This window comes from Manis javanica, chromosome 4 (assembly GCF_040802235.1).
Source record: "Manis javanica isolate MJ-LG chromosome 4, MJ_LKY, whole genome shotgun sequence".
Lineage (NCBI taxonomy): Eukaryota > Metazoa > Chordata > Mammalia > Pholidota > Manidae > Manis > Manis javanica.
Genome location: NC_133159.1, coordinates 104,258,977 through 104,271,800, shown reverse-complemented (window position 1 = coordinate 104,271,800; position 12,824 = coordinate 104,258,977). Strand labels below are relative to the sequence as shown.

Here is a 12,824-nt window from a genome sequence, read left to right as displayed (position 1 = left end):
ATTCATGTCCTTTGAGAAAGCTTCTTCAGCCCCCCTGCCAAGAAAGGGGCACTTTGCAGGAGAGAAGATTGCTTCTGTGGCTGGGAGCATGGTTGGCTGGGGCGCCCAAGGGATAACGGGGCACTGGGCACAGGGGAATGAGATGCTGGGCCCACTTGTCTCACTGTTTGTCCAAGGGTGTTCATGTCTCAACAGCCAGCAGAAAACCCCAGATAAACCCCACTTGGAGCCGCCAATCCAGCGTCGGCTGACTCCCCCAGCCCTCTCTCCAGGTGCTCGCTGACCTCCCATTTATCCCACCACCATAGCGGCCTCTCTGCTGCCCCCTGCAGCCTGCTCCTCCTCAGCCAGCTGCCTGGGGCTCTCAGGCCTGCAGGCCTCCCTGGCAGGACAACATATGCCTTTCCCAAGATCTCCAGAGGAATGTCTGCAGTCATGGGAGAAGAACCCGTAGCACCTGAGTTTTTGCGATACGAGACTCTGGCCTTGCCTCCTACCCATGCTGGAGCTCACTCGGGGCTCTTGGTGTGGAAACTGCCAGGGGCCTTAGCAACTAGGACCTTCCATATCACGCAAGGCTGGGCCAGACCTTCCTCCACTTGGGCGTCATTTGGACACAGTCTGGGGGTGATATTAAAAGTACATAATGACAAGGATACAGGGTGCTGACCAGAGGAATGGCTGCTGCCCACACCCCTGCACGCCAGCCGAGTGTCAGCCCTGGGCCGGCTCAGGGCACTCAATGTGGCTTTGGCCTTGCCACCACTGCACAGGGCCGCCTGGCCTCCTCCAGCTCCTGGCTTTGATGCTGAGGCCTCGGCCTTCCGCTGGTAGCTCCAGGATCCATTTCATTGAACAGACTGCTGGCTCTGAGCAAAGCCTTCTCATATGCTGATTAAGGTCAGCATAGGAAGGAATGATTTCCGATTGCTCTGTCCCCACATTCAACCTCAGGTTTGCTATTCTCATCCAGATAAAGAATTTTCCGGTGTGGGCAAGAAATCACCCAGGGTGACCCAGAGCAGGAAAGAGGGAGTGATTACCAGGCAGGGCACAGGCCCTGTTATACTTATCTCAAGAAAAAATGCTGAACAGGTTATATTAGAACAGATGCGAAGAACGGTCCAGCCCCATGGCCATAGGCAGCTGCGGGCTTCTTGGGTGCACACCAAACACGCACACACGTGCATGCACACGGACCCATGCATGCACAGACATGGACACATGTTTCTTAATCCCAGGGTTCCAAGAGTCAGCATTGAGGCCAGTTACCTCTGCTTCCAGCATTTGCTCTGCCTCCATCACTGACTTTATAGCAACCTTCTGCTTCCCAGCCAAGACACACAAGAATGAAATTCAACTCTTAAGCAAGGTGTATGCAGGGAGGCCACAAACCAGTGACAAAAAGGAGTGAACAGCCCCCTCCGGGCAGCACTAGCTGCATTTTGAAATCTTACCATTTTAAATGTGGGTTTTTATGTGGAAAGCCATGGGACAGGGTGATGCAATGAAATTGTCCCGTGCCTTCTTGGGCACCCATGCCTAGAAATATGCTTTGAGATGGTCACGTTGAGTTTCTAGAACCGTTCTGACCACTTTAAAGAACAGAATATGGTTTGTTGAGGAAGTTTTGAGGAAAGAAGCAGAAGGGCTGAAAACTGAGCTCAAATTTTCACTGAATTTTTAATTCCATCAGTCTCAGCCTGGTTTTCTAGCTACCCATGAGCTCAAATGACTCTAATCAGATGCCATGAGATGCACAGATCTCTTTCCAGTAGGAGAGGGTGGGTTGTCCAGTGTCAGATGCCCCACATCCTACCACAGTGAGGTCAAGGGAGGCCTCTTGTCTTTGCAAGAGACTGAGTGAGACCTGCTCTCAAAGAAGGGCACAAGGGTGAAGAAGCAAGTGCTGATGAAGTGACTGGAGCACTTTTCATAAACCACTTTTCAATCCATTTCATCCTCACTGAGACTCTGAAAGGTATCATTATCCCTCGTACTGATGAAGGAACACAACTTAGGGTATTCAACATTTGTTGAAGGGCGGAGCTGCCCAAATCCAACTTTGCTGCTCATACCCACACCCATGCCTCCCAGGTCTGTTCCAGCAAGGCCCTAACATGTTCCCGAGCTCACTGCAGGTGCGAGCACAGCAACCGATTAGTGGTAGAGATCCCCCCCGACCTTCAGCGCAGCCACAGTGCTAAGGAGGCCAAAGTGGTGACTCGCTCCCGCTCAGTGCCAATCAGCTGCCCTGTGCTGGGGGGGGGGGGGGCTTCTTAATCCGGGTAGGAGTCTCAAAAACAAACACTATGGGTACACACACTGGATCATCCCATAATAATGGGGGAAAAAATCCCTCACAAGGTGAAACCCTTACGGTCAAGGAGCGCCAGTCTCTCATGTGTCATGAAAATCATCTAAAAAAACAAAGTATTATACTGTCCAACCCATAGGGAGCTGGCTTTGTGAACTCACCAAATATCCTCATGCCCCATGCTTTTACTCACAGTTTCCCCTTTATGAACTCCTTCCAAACATCTCCTCGGAGACACCATCTTCGGCTCAAATTTCTTCCTTCTTCAGACTCAGCGGAATTCATAACCGCCTGTGGCAGCACTTTCCACACCGCTTCCAGTGACCTCCGTGTGCTCTGGCCCCCCCAGCAGATGGGGGCTTCTCAGGAAGCAGTCTGGGTTTTAATCCTCATTCACAGCAAATCAGCCCAGTGCCTGGCATGTAATGCTGAACATTACTGAACTACACTTACTAATGTGTGTGTATATTCCCAGATGAAAGAGATTTGAAATAAGAAACTTTGCTCCTGTAAAAATACCCCTGAATGACCTGAGAAACAGGGGAGGGCTCTTCAGAGCACCCACCCCCAGGCATGCGGTTCACCCACCTCACACTCCCTCCACTTTACCCTCCCCGCAGAAAAAACCAAGCCCCACGGCAGCCCGCACATGCCCTCTGGTGGCTCTTCAGGGTAATGACAACACAAAGATTCAAGACTTGGGATAGGCTCTTTAGTAGGGAGTTATTGCTGTGTACAGGGGTCTAATGACGGCTGCAGCTAAGAGGTGTCAGCCCCAGGAGTGTGGATCTCTCTCTGTAGATCACAGTGGGAAGGTTTCTTCAGAAAAGGTCCTGAGGCTGGGACCAGTGAACCCCAATGTTAAAAGTGGAATTGGAAAGCCTCGGTCACGTGTTGCTTCCAAGCCTCCAGGCTGGGCAGCACGGAGGAGAGGCCCATGACATGCCAGGTCTCCCCATCTGACACCACGGAGGTCTGGTAGGACAGCAGCTGCACGCCTGCCTCTGCCAGGAGTCCTGGGGAGTAGAAGAAACCCTGGGTTGGCACGGAGCATGGGGGAAGGAGCAGGGTCAGATGTCTTGGATTCCTGTCATCAAAGTTGCAGTATGTGTGTTGGGGAGAGGAGAGGTTATGGTCTCAGAATCAATGGAGCCCCTGCCCAGCTCCCCTGCTATTCCGGAGTCTCTTTGGGAACACCCTGACCCTCAGACAAGGCAGGGAAGGGATGAGCCAACCATGAAGAACCATAGCAGTCTCCTGATTTGCTGGTTGCCAGTTTTATCCAGACCAACAGCAAGGGAGAAAAGCATGAGAAAGTTCCTCTGGGCAGCTGGCAGTGATGGTGAAGTCTGCGGACATGCTCTCTGTCAAACTTGGAGGTGCCTCCAAGATTCCTGGCAGCTGGGCACTGGGCACTAGGGGACTGGAGCAGGTTCAGGATGCTGAGGGGATGCCCTGACATGCTTTGCTGCAGTCAGGCTGACCATGAGCGCCTGTGGTCAAGAAAGGATAGCTATACACCGTGGTTCTGAGCTCCTGGGATCCAGCCCTGTGGGCAGGTGCACACTGGGCTTCATATGGTGAGCAAGCCAGTTAACAGGGACTTTGGGGTCCTCACTCTGCCATACTGCTCTGCCACCTTACATAGGCACTATCCCTCTCAAGTCCGTATCCACTCCCCAAATGTTCTAGAAACTGGCATGAGAACCCCTCTGTGTGCTGATGATCCAGAGACACCTTGCAGCACGGAAAGAGGCTGAAGAAGCCCAAGAGCCATGAAGCCCACTCCCAGGACAGACTCTCTCCCCTCAACATGCCTGCCCCTGCCTCCAGGGTACACGAGCCCTACAGCCCCTCCTCACCAATCATGGTGGGCAGCATTGCAGGGTTGGAGGGCTGAGCCCGGAAAATGAGCAGGGGCAGGCCTCTGCGGAGGGGCACTTCCGGTCTGAAGACAGCTCCGTTGAGTGCCTGCAGCACAGGGGTGGTGCCCTGGACCAAGCCCACCGCCTGGTAGGGGACACCTGTCAGGGCCACGGTCAGGAGGCATTCCCCATAGGCCTGCTCCCCTGGCACAGCAGGGTTGTGGGAGGTGGTTACCTGCAAAGAGAAGGTAGGAGGCACAGTTATGCCTCCTGGCTGCAGAGCGTCGATCTTCTTCCTTGGCCTCATCACAGATTTGTAGGACTTCAACTCAGACAATATGCAACTCAGGCACGGAAGAGAGAGCAAATGAGCTCAGCCTTATGCCCTGAGCATTAGCATCCTGGGACAGTCAATGGCCTCTCCAAAGGGAGGGCAAGTGCAGCTCGACCAAGTAGAGGAAAAGCTTGGAGGGGAGGCGGGAGCTAAGGAGGGAGGGAGGGAGGAAGGAGGCCAGGCCCGAGGCTGCTGCAGGCCAGCCCCTCCTGCTCACCGCTTTCCCCCCAGAGGGCAGAGGAGGGGGAACATGAGGCTGGACAGCCTGCTGCTCCTGTCAGCTCCCACTGCTGAGACAGACTTTGATCTAAAAAGGGAACAAGAGGGGAGGATGCCAAAGGAAAGACGGGAGGACAATAGAGTCTGAGACTGTGTTAGTAGCTGCCAGAATTTCCAAGTTAATTAAGCAACCAGGAGCTGTGGTAAGAGCACTGGATAGAGAGTCAGAGGCCAGGTGCTCTGGGCTCTCTCTCAGCTTCCAGTTCAATGCAGCCCTGCTCCTCTTTCCTGGGTGTAACATCGGGATGCTGCCACCAGCTCCTGTTCACAGAGCAGCTGTGCACAAAGCACCCTCTCGAGTACTAGTTCGCCCATAGCAACGCTCACAGGCAGGCGGCTCTTCGCTTTACAGATGAAGAAATCATGGCTACCTCTCTGGGGAGTAGTTCAAGTGCAGCAGGGCATGAGGGCTCCCTGCCAGGGGGCAGGGCCGGAGCTCCAGAGGGAAGGGGTGGGAAGGGTGGTGCTGACAGGGCTTGGGAAGGTAAAGTTTGGGGGACGCACATTGAGGCCAGCCTCTTTCACCAGCAACTTGGCGTTCACCAAGTTCACGTCCGCCAGATTGGAAGCGTCCTTCAGGAGGCCGACTATGACTGCAGGGCTTAGGCAGTTCCCCGCATTCTTCAGGGATGTGCCTGGGGACCAAAAAAAGTCACCATAAGGTTGCTGTTTGCTGAGCAACACAGGAAGGGGCAGGAGACCACCGGCACCAAGCTTGGCATCACAAGCTCCCCGTTTTCCTGGGTTCTCTGACCCTAGTGGGCCGGGCAGATCACTGGAGGGTGAGGAGCAGCCAGGGCGACACTGGGGGTGCAGGCCAGGAGACCCAGGACACTCTACACCAACCTAAGGAACTCCTCTTTAAAACTCAGCCCCACTCCACTGCCCCTGCCCCTGGCCCGGCTGCCTTGGCCTGCCAGTCGTACCCCAAGGGAACACTTGAAACTTTTCCCACTCGCACTCTGGCCCTGGCATTCATGCATGCCCTTACATCCTCAGGCAACAGGCAGCCAAAGCAGTGCCTCATTTCCTGACATGGTGCACAGGCCATGGAGACATTGCCCGGTCCTGGCAGTGCTCAGGGTCTACGTGGCTCCAGCCTCACTCTCTCCCCAGGTGAGAACCTGCCCAACAGTTAGTGGGAAGGACAAGCCACTGCAACTTAGGGGGGCTGCAGCCCTCCCTGGTCTCTCAACCGCATCTGCTTGAGCTGGGCCCGCTGCATAGGTGGCCAGCGTCTGTGCAGTCACCAAGGGGTGACGGGATACCACCCTCACTCCCACTCCCCAAGGACCTTCAGCTTATCCAAGGGCCTACAGAGCACAAAATGCTCCCACTGTGTTGTCTGGTGCACCGACCCCTGACCCGCTCACATGTGAAGAACCCACGGCTCAGAGAAGGGAGTCACGCAGCAGCTAAGTGATAGGGTCAAAACTGGGACCAAAGGTCCCGTTGCTTAATCTAGCGACCCTCCACCGACCTTAATGCCTCTCATGTGAAACTCCATCCCTTGTGGAGGTCTCTCTGGCACCCAAAACATGTACACCTTAAAAATGCTGTATGAACCAGTGACTTTTTACAGTCCTCCCCTCTCCCAGCTCCATAGCAAGTGAGCCACATTCAGACAGAACACGGGACATGAGCCATAGTCAGTTGGCACCAGGGCAAGTCGCCTCCGAGTGCCTCACTGCCTGTGACCGGCAGCAGACACACCAGTGGGTGCCGAGCACACGTCCTCTTCCTCCTCCCTCTGCGGAGTCCCCAGCTCACCCTGTGTTACCACCTGGATGGTCCCTTTGGGGCACCCAGCCCAGGCTCTCATCAGCGTCCCCAGAGCTTCTGCCAGACCAATCCAAGGCTTGGTGTGCGGAGAGAAAGCACTGGTAAGGGCCTGGGCGTTCACCTGCAGACACACGGGGAGCAGAGCTGGGTCAGCAAGCGGCAGCAGGGCACAGCAGTCAGACCCGGTCCCAGGCAGGGCCTCGGCTCCACATGGAGGAGATGCAGGGCCATCTTGCTTTGCCTGAGTGCCTGGAAGGGGTGGGTGGTGACAACTTCCAGCAGCCACCAACGAGATGACAACTTGTGCCCATAGCTCAGGAGAGCTGTTGAGCCAGGAAAAGGCACAGAAGGCTAAGAAAAGCACCCCTAACACGCAGAAGCAGGGAAACGCATGCCCATCTGGACTGCTCGGGGGGGTCTGGGCAGCACAACAGGGAGGTGAGTCTTTGATGTAGTTGTGTGGGGAGCACAGATCATGAGGACTCTTACCTCTTGAGTAAGATGGGGACATTTGGTGGCTACATTTGATGGGGCTAGGGTTAAGGAGTTCCCTGCAGGAAGAGGCATGGAATGCCACCACTACCTAACGACAACATAAATGACTCCCAAGGGCTGCAGGGGTGGTGGGAGAAACCTGTCTTGCTAAAGGGCTGGACAGGGAAAAGCCAAGCCCAGACTGGCTGGCAACGGTCCTGGCGCAAACCTCAGCCAGCGGACCTGACCAGCATCAACCGGGGGAATGACCCTGCTCAGCAGCCTGTGACACTCAAACGGAGCAGCGAGAAAGTGTGCCCTGGCCCAAGAGGCCAACAGCATAGACAGGAAGCAGCAGGTGGCATGGACAGACCAAGGGTCTGATGCTGACTACCTCCTGTGGCCACTGCCATGCTCTCCAGGCTGGCCCTGAGGACTCCTCTGCAGGGGAGCAGCAGGACGCAGATGACAGGGTGGCTCTAAGAGACGGGCTACCAAAGCAGGCCTGGCAGGGCTGAACAAAGCAGCCTGTGTCTCCTGCCACAGTTCTGTTCTCAGGAGTGAAATTCCTACGCTGAGGGTCAGCCAGGAAGGTGCCCCCATGTCCTTCACCAAGTCTCACAGAGTACTGATTCAGTGCTCTGGGCAGAGCCAGGCAAGCTGCGGGACGCCTGCATCCTAGATTTTTGTCCTCCAAGAACTTGGAATTTAGTTAAGGAGAAAGATACAAACTCATGAAACCTTAGTAACGAGAGAGAATGTAATTTGTTGCAAAAGGATTGAGATTGAGCTGGGAAGGCAAGCAAATCTTCAAGAAGGGGTGGTGGGACCCGAAGGAGAGCTATGCCTTCTGTATTCATCTCTGTGTTCCCAAAGGGCTTTGACAGTATCTGGGGCCCACTGGAGCTTAAGGAACATCCAAAGATGGAACGGATGAGACAGGACTTGAAGTATAAGTAAGGTTAAGCTTGGAGGAGACCATGCCAGGAAGGGCCCAGTGTGAGCAAAGATAAGCAGTGAGGGCATTAGGCTGTAACTTGGAGGGGCCAGCTGGCATGGAAGGCTCCGGTTAGGGGAGGGGGCTTGCCTGCCCAGGGCTCTCACATGGACACAGTGAAAGGAGGGCTCAGGACTATGAGGTGAAAAGCGCCCCAATGGGCTTTCTCCACAGGCTGGTTCCCCACTCCAAGGCATCCGGCTGTCACCCAAGCCACACTCCTCCATTTCCAAGGCATGCAGAGAACAATGCGGCCTCTGTGCAGGCCCTGGAGGCGCTGCAGTCTCCGAAGCAGTGCAGAGGAGAGTGGGGTGAAGCTAGCTAGCCCCTGCTGCCAGGCCTCAGCTCCCAGGGCTGGGGCTATGGCAGCCCCGCCACCCCACCCAGGGGGCTGGCTCAAGTGGAGCCACGTATCTTCTGCTCCCAGGGCAGAATCTGGTCACCACACCACGGCTCACCCCTGCTGCCACCATTCCCAACAAGAAGCCCTTCTCCCATGCCCTCTGATCCCTGGGCCCCAGCCCCACTTAGCGATACTTACAACCCCTGCTAGAGATTTCCCCTTCACCATGTCCACGAACTGGACGGCGATCTCCTCCCCACAGCGGCTCTGGGCCTCCTTGGTGCTGGCGCCCAAGTGGGGGCAGCTGATGACATTCTCGTGGGCCACCAAGGCTCGGTCCCGTGGCGGCTCCTGCCCAGAAAAAGACAGCTCTTGGTCGGCTGCTGTGTGCTGCCCTGGGGCAGATGGAGGAGAAGAAGGCAGGAGGGACACTGCCTTCCAAGTCTGTTTTGTCAAGATGGCCCCTGGACTCAATGCCTGGCTTCTTCATGAATGTTCCACTGCAGCAAAGGGGACAGAGCTATAGACTGCATTTGAACCTCAGCTCTACCACTTGCTACCCATGTGCCTTTGAGCAAACCTCCATCTCTCTGTGCCTTGGTTTTCCTATCTATAAAATGGGTGAATACAGCTACCTCCCAACACTATCGTGGGGGTTATGCACCAGTAAGATCAGTAAGGAGGTGCTCAACCAGTGTAAACTGCTGCTACTGGTTTTTCCAAACCACCTGTAAACCTTGCAGCACCTACTGTTGCCTCTTAGCCCAGTGTCAGGCTGTTTGTAGGCACTCAGCACAGGTGTCCCATCTGGGCCCTGACCACACCTTGGCGTCTATACCCCACCCTCCAGGGTCCTCTGCACCCCTTCTGCTCACTGAGCACAGTGTGCCGCCCTCAGGAATGTCACTTAGGCCGCTTCTCTTCCAGCCGTTCTCCCCAGGGCTCTGTTGCTCCCACTGGCGTCTGGCTGTTAGGCCTCTGAGTGCTGGCCACACAGTAGTAGGTGCTTGAGGAGGCCAAAGAGAGCAAGGGGAGTGCTGTGTTACGGAGACACTGACACAAAGGGCTGGGCATGCCCCTGCCTGCAAGGAGCTTACAATCTAACCAAGAAAGATGACCACGGGCACAAACCCTATGCACCGTGTGCCTGGGCAGGGAGGAGACACGGTGCTGCAGGGCCCCAGAGAAGGCTGGGGTTGGCCAAGGCCGCACAGCTGGTAAACAGCATCCATACTGCCTACCCCAAGAGCCAAGCTCCTGGTCCCAGGACTCTGGTGCTGGGGGCAGGATTTCTAAGAGACGCCTACAGGGCCCAAGTGGTAATGCACTCTTCATCCTTCCATCTGTGGGGAGGGCAGGTTGGAGGGCGTAGGGGAGCAGAGATGCAGTCTCTTGCTCCTGCAGAGAAACCTCAGGAGAGCAGCCTGGCCCGGTTCAGGGGAATGCTTCTGATCCTTATCCTTGGGCTTCCTGCCCTCCCTGGGAGGACAGGAAGGAAAGGAAGGGAAAGTCAGTGGACATTGGAGGTGGGATGTCTTGGCAGTAAGATGCATTTTGTCAGAGGCCTATGTGAATACGTTAGACCTCTCTTCGTCCTCAGAACTGATGTGCTGCTCTGGGCTTCCCTTAGGTTGTCAACATGGCAGCAGTCCAGGAGCCCAAGCAGAGAAATTGGGTCCTACTTAGAATCTGAGATTTGCAGAAGATAACATGGCTGCCTCTGCACAATCTCTGCAGGGGCTCCTCAAGCCACAAGAGTGTCATTTTTGGCAGCACAATTTCTCCCATTCACCGTGCACACTGGGCTTCCTCGACCCCCCAGTCCCAGCCCCAGCCCCGCCTGTCCCCTCCTCCCCAGCACGCAGCCCAGGCCTTACCTCTGTGAACACATCCAGCGCAGCTCCGGCACACTGACCGGACTGCAGGGCCCGTAGCAGTGCGCCTTCGTCCACGATCCCTCCACGAGCGCAGTTCACCACCCGCACCCCCTTCTTGCACTGAGCGAAGGTGCTGTCGTTCAGCAAGCCTAGAAGGGAGAAGGGCTTCCCTACAGTGATGGTGCCCGGTACTCGTTTGCTGGGCAGGAACAGAGCCTGAGGCCCTCCCTTCCCCAACACCAGCTCTCCTGACAGGCCTCCTACCCACGCACAGCAGCGTCTCTGATCTCCCCTGTCCCCTCTTGATTCTCTGGGGCAGGAGTGCCTGCTCTGGGTTTGGACCGGACTCAGTTTGGAAACATCCTAGAAGTCCCTGAGCCATTAGTGCTTTGAGTGGTCCCAGACCAGAAAGGCAGGCAGGGGCACCAGGAACTGGCCGCAGAGTCACTGCGCCTGCATGCGGACCGGCCCACGCAGACACCTGTGCACTTCCAGCTGGCTCCCCCTTCTCCGTCCGATGCAGAGCCGCCTAACAAAGCAGCACCAGGCTCCATGCTCGTGGAACCTGAGTGGGACCCTCCCTACAGCTAGTCACTGGAAGGCCCAGATGCAAAGCCCACCGTTACGCAGCCTGTGGCTTCTGTGGCCCACCCACAAGGCAGAAACAGACCCACCTGTGGTGGAGGGCAGGAGGGGGGTGTGCACAGTGATGAAGTCACAGAGAGGCCAGATCTCCTCCAGGGGCAGCTGCTGAACACCGAAGGAGGCGGAGACTTCTGGCGAAATGATGGGGTCATACCCTATAGTCTGGTCAGGAGTGAGAATGAGAGGGAGTGGGGGTCATTGTGAATGGTTAGTATTAAATGGCCACCATTAACTGAGCATTTACCATATACCAAGCACTGCTGCTAAGCCTTTCCAAGCACCAGTTTACTTCTCACCACAATACAGTGGAGTTGGTACCTTCAGCTCTAAAGGAAGTAGGGCTTAAATACCAGGAGGAGGCGGGGCCAGAGCTCAAAGGGAGCTTTGTCAACCTCTAGCTCTTAATCACGAATAGATGCAAGAGCAGCTTGTGAGGCTGGCCTCCGTGGAGCTCTGAAACCCTCAGGCAGCAGGGAGCCAGTGTGAGGAAGGACAGGCCAGTGGGAAGCAGGGCTGTGGTACCAGGGCACACCCAGCAGAGGGCGCTGAGAGGCGGGCTGCAGCCGGCAGGCCCGGGGCAAGAGGGCAGACAGATGCACGACTCTTTCAGCACAGGACTAGGAATGAGGCCACGACTGGTCACCAGGGAGAGGGACAGAGGCCAGTGCTGCCACACGACTGGGGACAGTGTGGTCCCCTCTTGAAGTTTCTGTTCATAAGGCTTAAAATGCAGCTCATCCTGGAAGCATAACTTGGGGGTGACTGATCACACAGCAGCATGAATCACCCGCGGCAGATCCTTCCAACAAGGTGGGGTTGACTGGGGCCGAGGTGAGGGGATGGCAACATCACGAGCAGGAAAGTGAGACCTGAAGGCCCCGTGGATGGGATGAACCCAGAAAGAACCTTGGTCTGGGCTAGCCCCAAAACACAGGGATCTCTGAGGCTGCTGAGAGGGAAGGCTGACTCCTGGGGAGTGGGGGCAGGCAGAAACCCTGAGGGTGTGAACTACAGCAACTGCATAAAGTTGGCCAAGGGTCATCAGATGGATTTTGGTGATGGGAAGAAGGAAAGTTGGAGAAGACAGTGCTCAGAAGGAAGAAAGGATGTTGTCATAGTTAATAATGGGACACATGTATTCAGCATTTACCATGTCAGGTGCTTTCATCCTACTCATACCTGCTAGGTTAGGTACCATTATTTCCCCATTTTACAGATGAGGAGACAAAGGTTCAATGACTTGTCCAAGGTCACACAGCTAACAAACGGTAGAGCGGGACACACATCAGTACTTTGACTCCAGAGCCTGCAGTCCTACTGCCTACTCTCTAATCAGGAGGAGTGGGAAGGCCTACAGGACCCTCTGAGAAAACAGGGATGGAGTAAAGGAAAAAGATCGTTCCGGCATGAGACACATCTTGGGGGCCAGTCACACACATCTTAGCAAAGGCAGTGCTATAAAGGTCATGACACCAGCAGAGGCATGGGGGAAGCATCTGCAGCCTCTGGCAGCACAGCACAGGCCCAGCCTCTTGCTGCCTGCTCTGCCCAGGAGGCCTTCCCGGAGCTGTGTCCATGTGCTCAGATGGGAGCGGCACTGACCGGTGGGGAGAGAGGTACCGGATCCGAGAGGACTCAAAGCCATCAGCGTCCTCATGACGGCAGGGCGGCCGGCTGGCCCAGGAGGGCCTGCAGGCCTGAGGCATGGGTGCTGACCCAGGGGACCTGGGCCTGTGCCCTGCTTCCTTGCTGTCAACCGTGACTCACAGTGAGGCACTGCCCTCTGGACCTCGGTTCTCAGCCCTGAGTGAAGGATGCGTGCGGATGATTTCAAAGTCATCCTCTGCTCCAGTATCCGGCAAGTCAATATTCCTTGAGAAGAAAGTTCCCTGAGAGGAGAATGTTCAGAGT

The 12,824-nt window shown here is 55.7% G+C and overlaps 1 protein-coding gene across 2 annotated transcripts in view; it reads right to left on the bottom strand.

Annotated features, from left to right (window-relative positions):
* Positions 1-3,015: 3,015 nt before the first annotated feature.
* PHGDH (phosphoglycerate dehydrogenase) overlaps positions 3,016-12,824 on the bottom strand; it is a 28,235-nt gene continuing 18,426 nt past the window's right edge. Inside the window, exons 6-12 of one of the 2 annotated variants that reach the window (XM_017650052.3) lie at positions 10,943-11,075; positions 10,269-10,417; positions 8,590-8,742; positions 6,566-6,698; positions 5,300-5,430; positions 4,180-4,417; positions 3,016-3,333 (exon numbers count right to left, since the gene is read on the bottom strand). In XM_017650052.3, the coding sequence (XP_017505541.1) occupies positions 3,179-3,333; positions 4,180-4,417; positions 5,300-5,430; positions 6,566-6,698; positions 8,590-8,742; positions 10,269-10,417; positions 10,943-11,075 (1,092 nt within the window). In that variant the 3' untranslated portion in view covers positions 3,016-3,178. Of the gene's footprint in view, positions 3,334-3,600; positions 3,811-4,179; positions 4,418-5,299; positions 5,431-6,565; positions 6,699-8,589; positions 8,743-10,268; positions 10,418-10,942; positions 11,076-12,824 lie in introns of those variants that run through there. The other variant, XM_017650053.3, reaches the window with a different exon arrangement.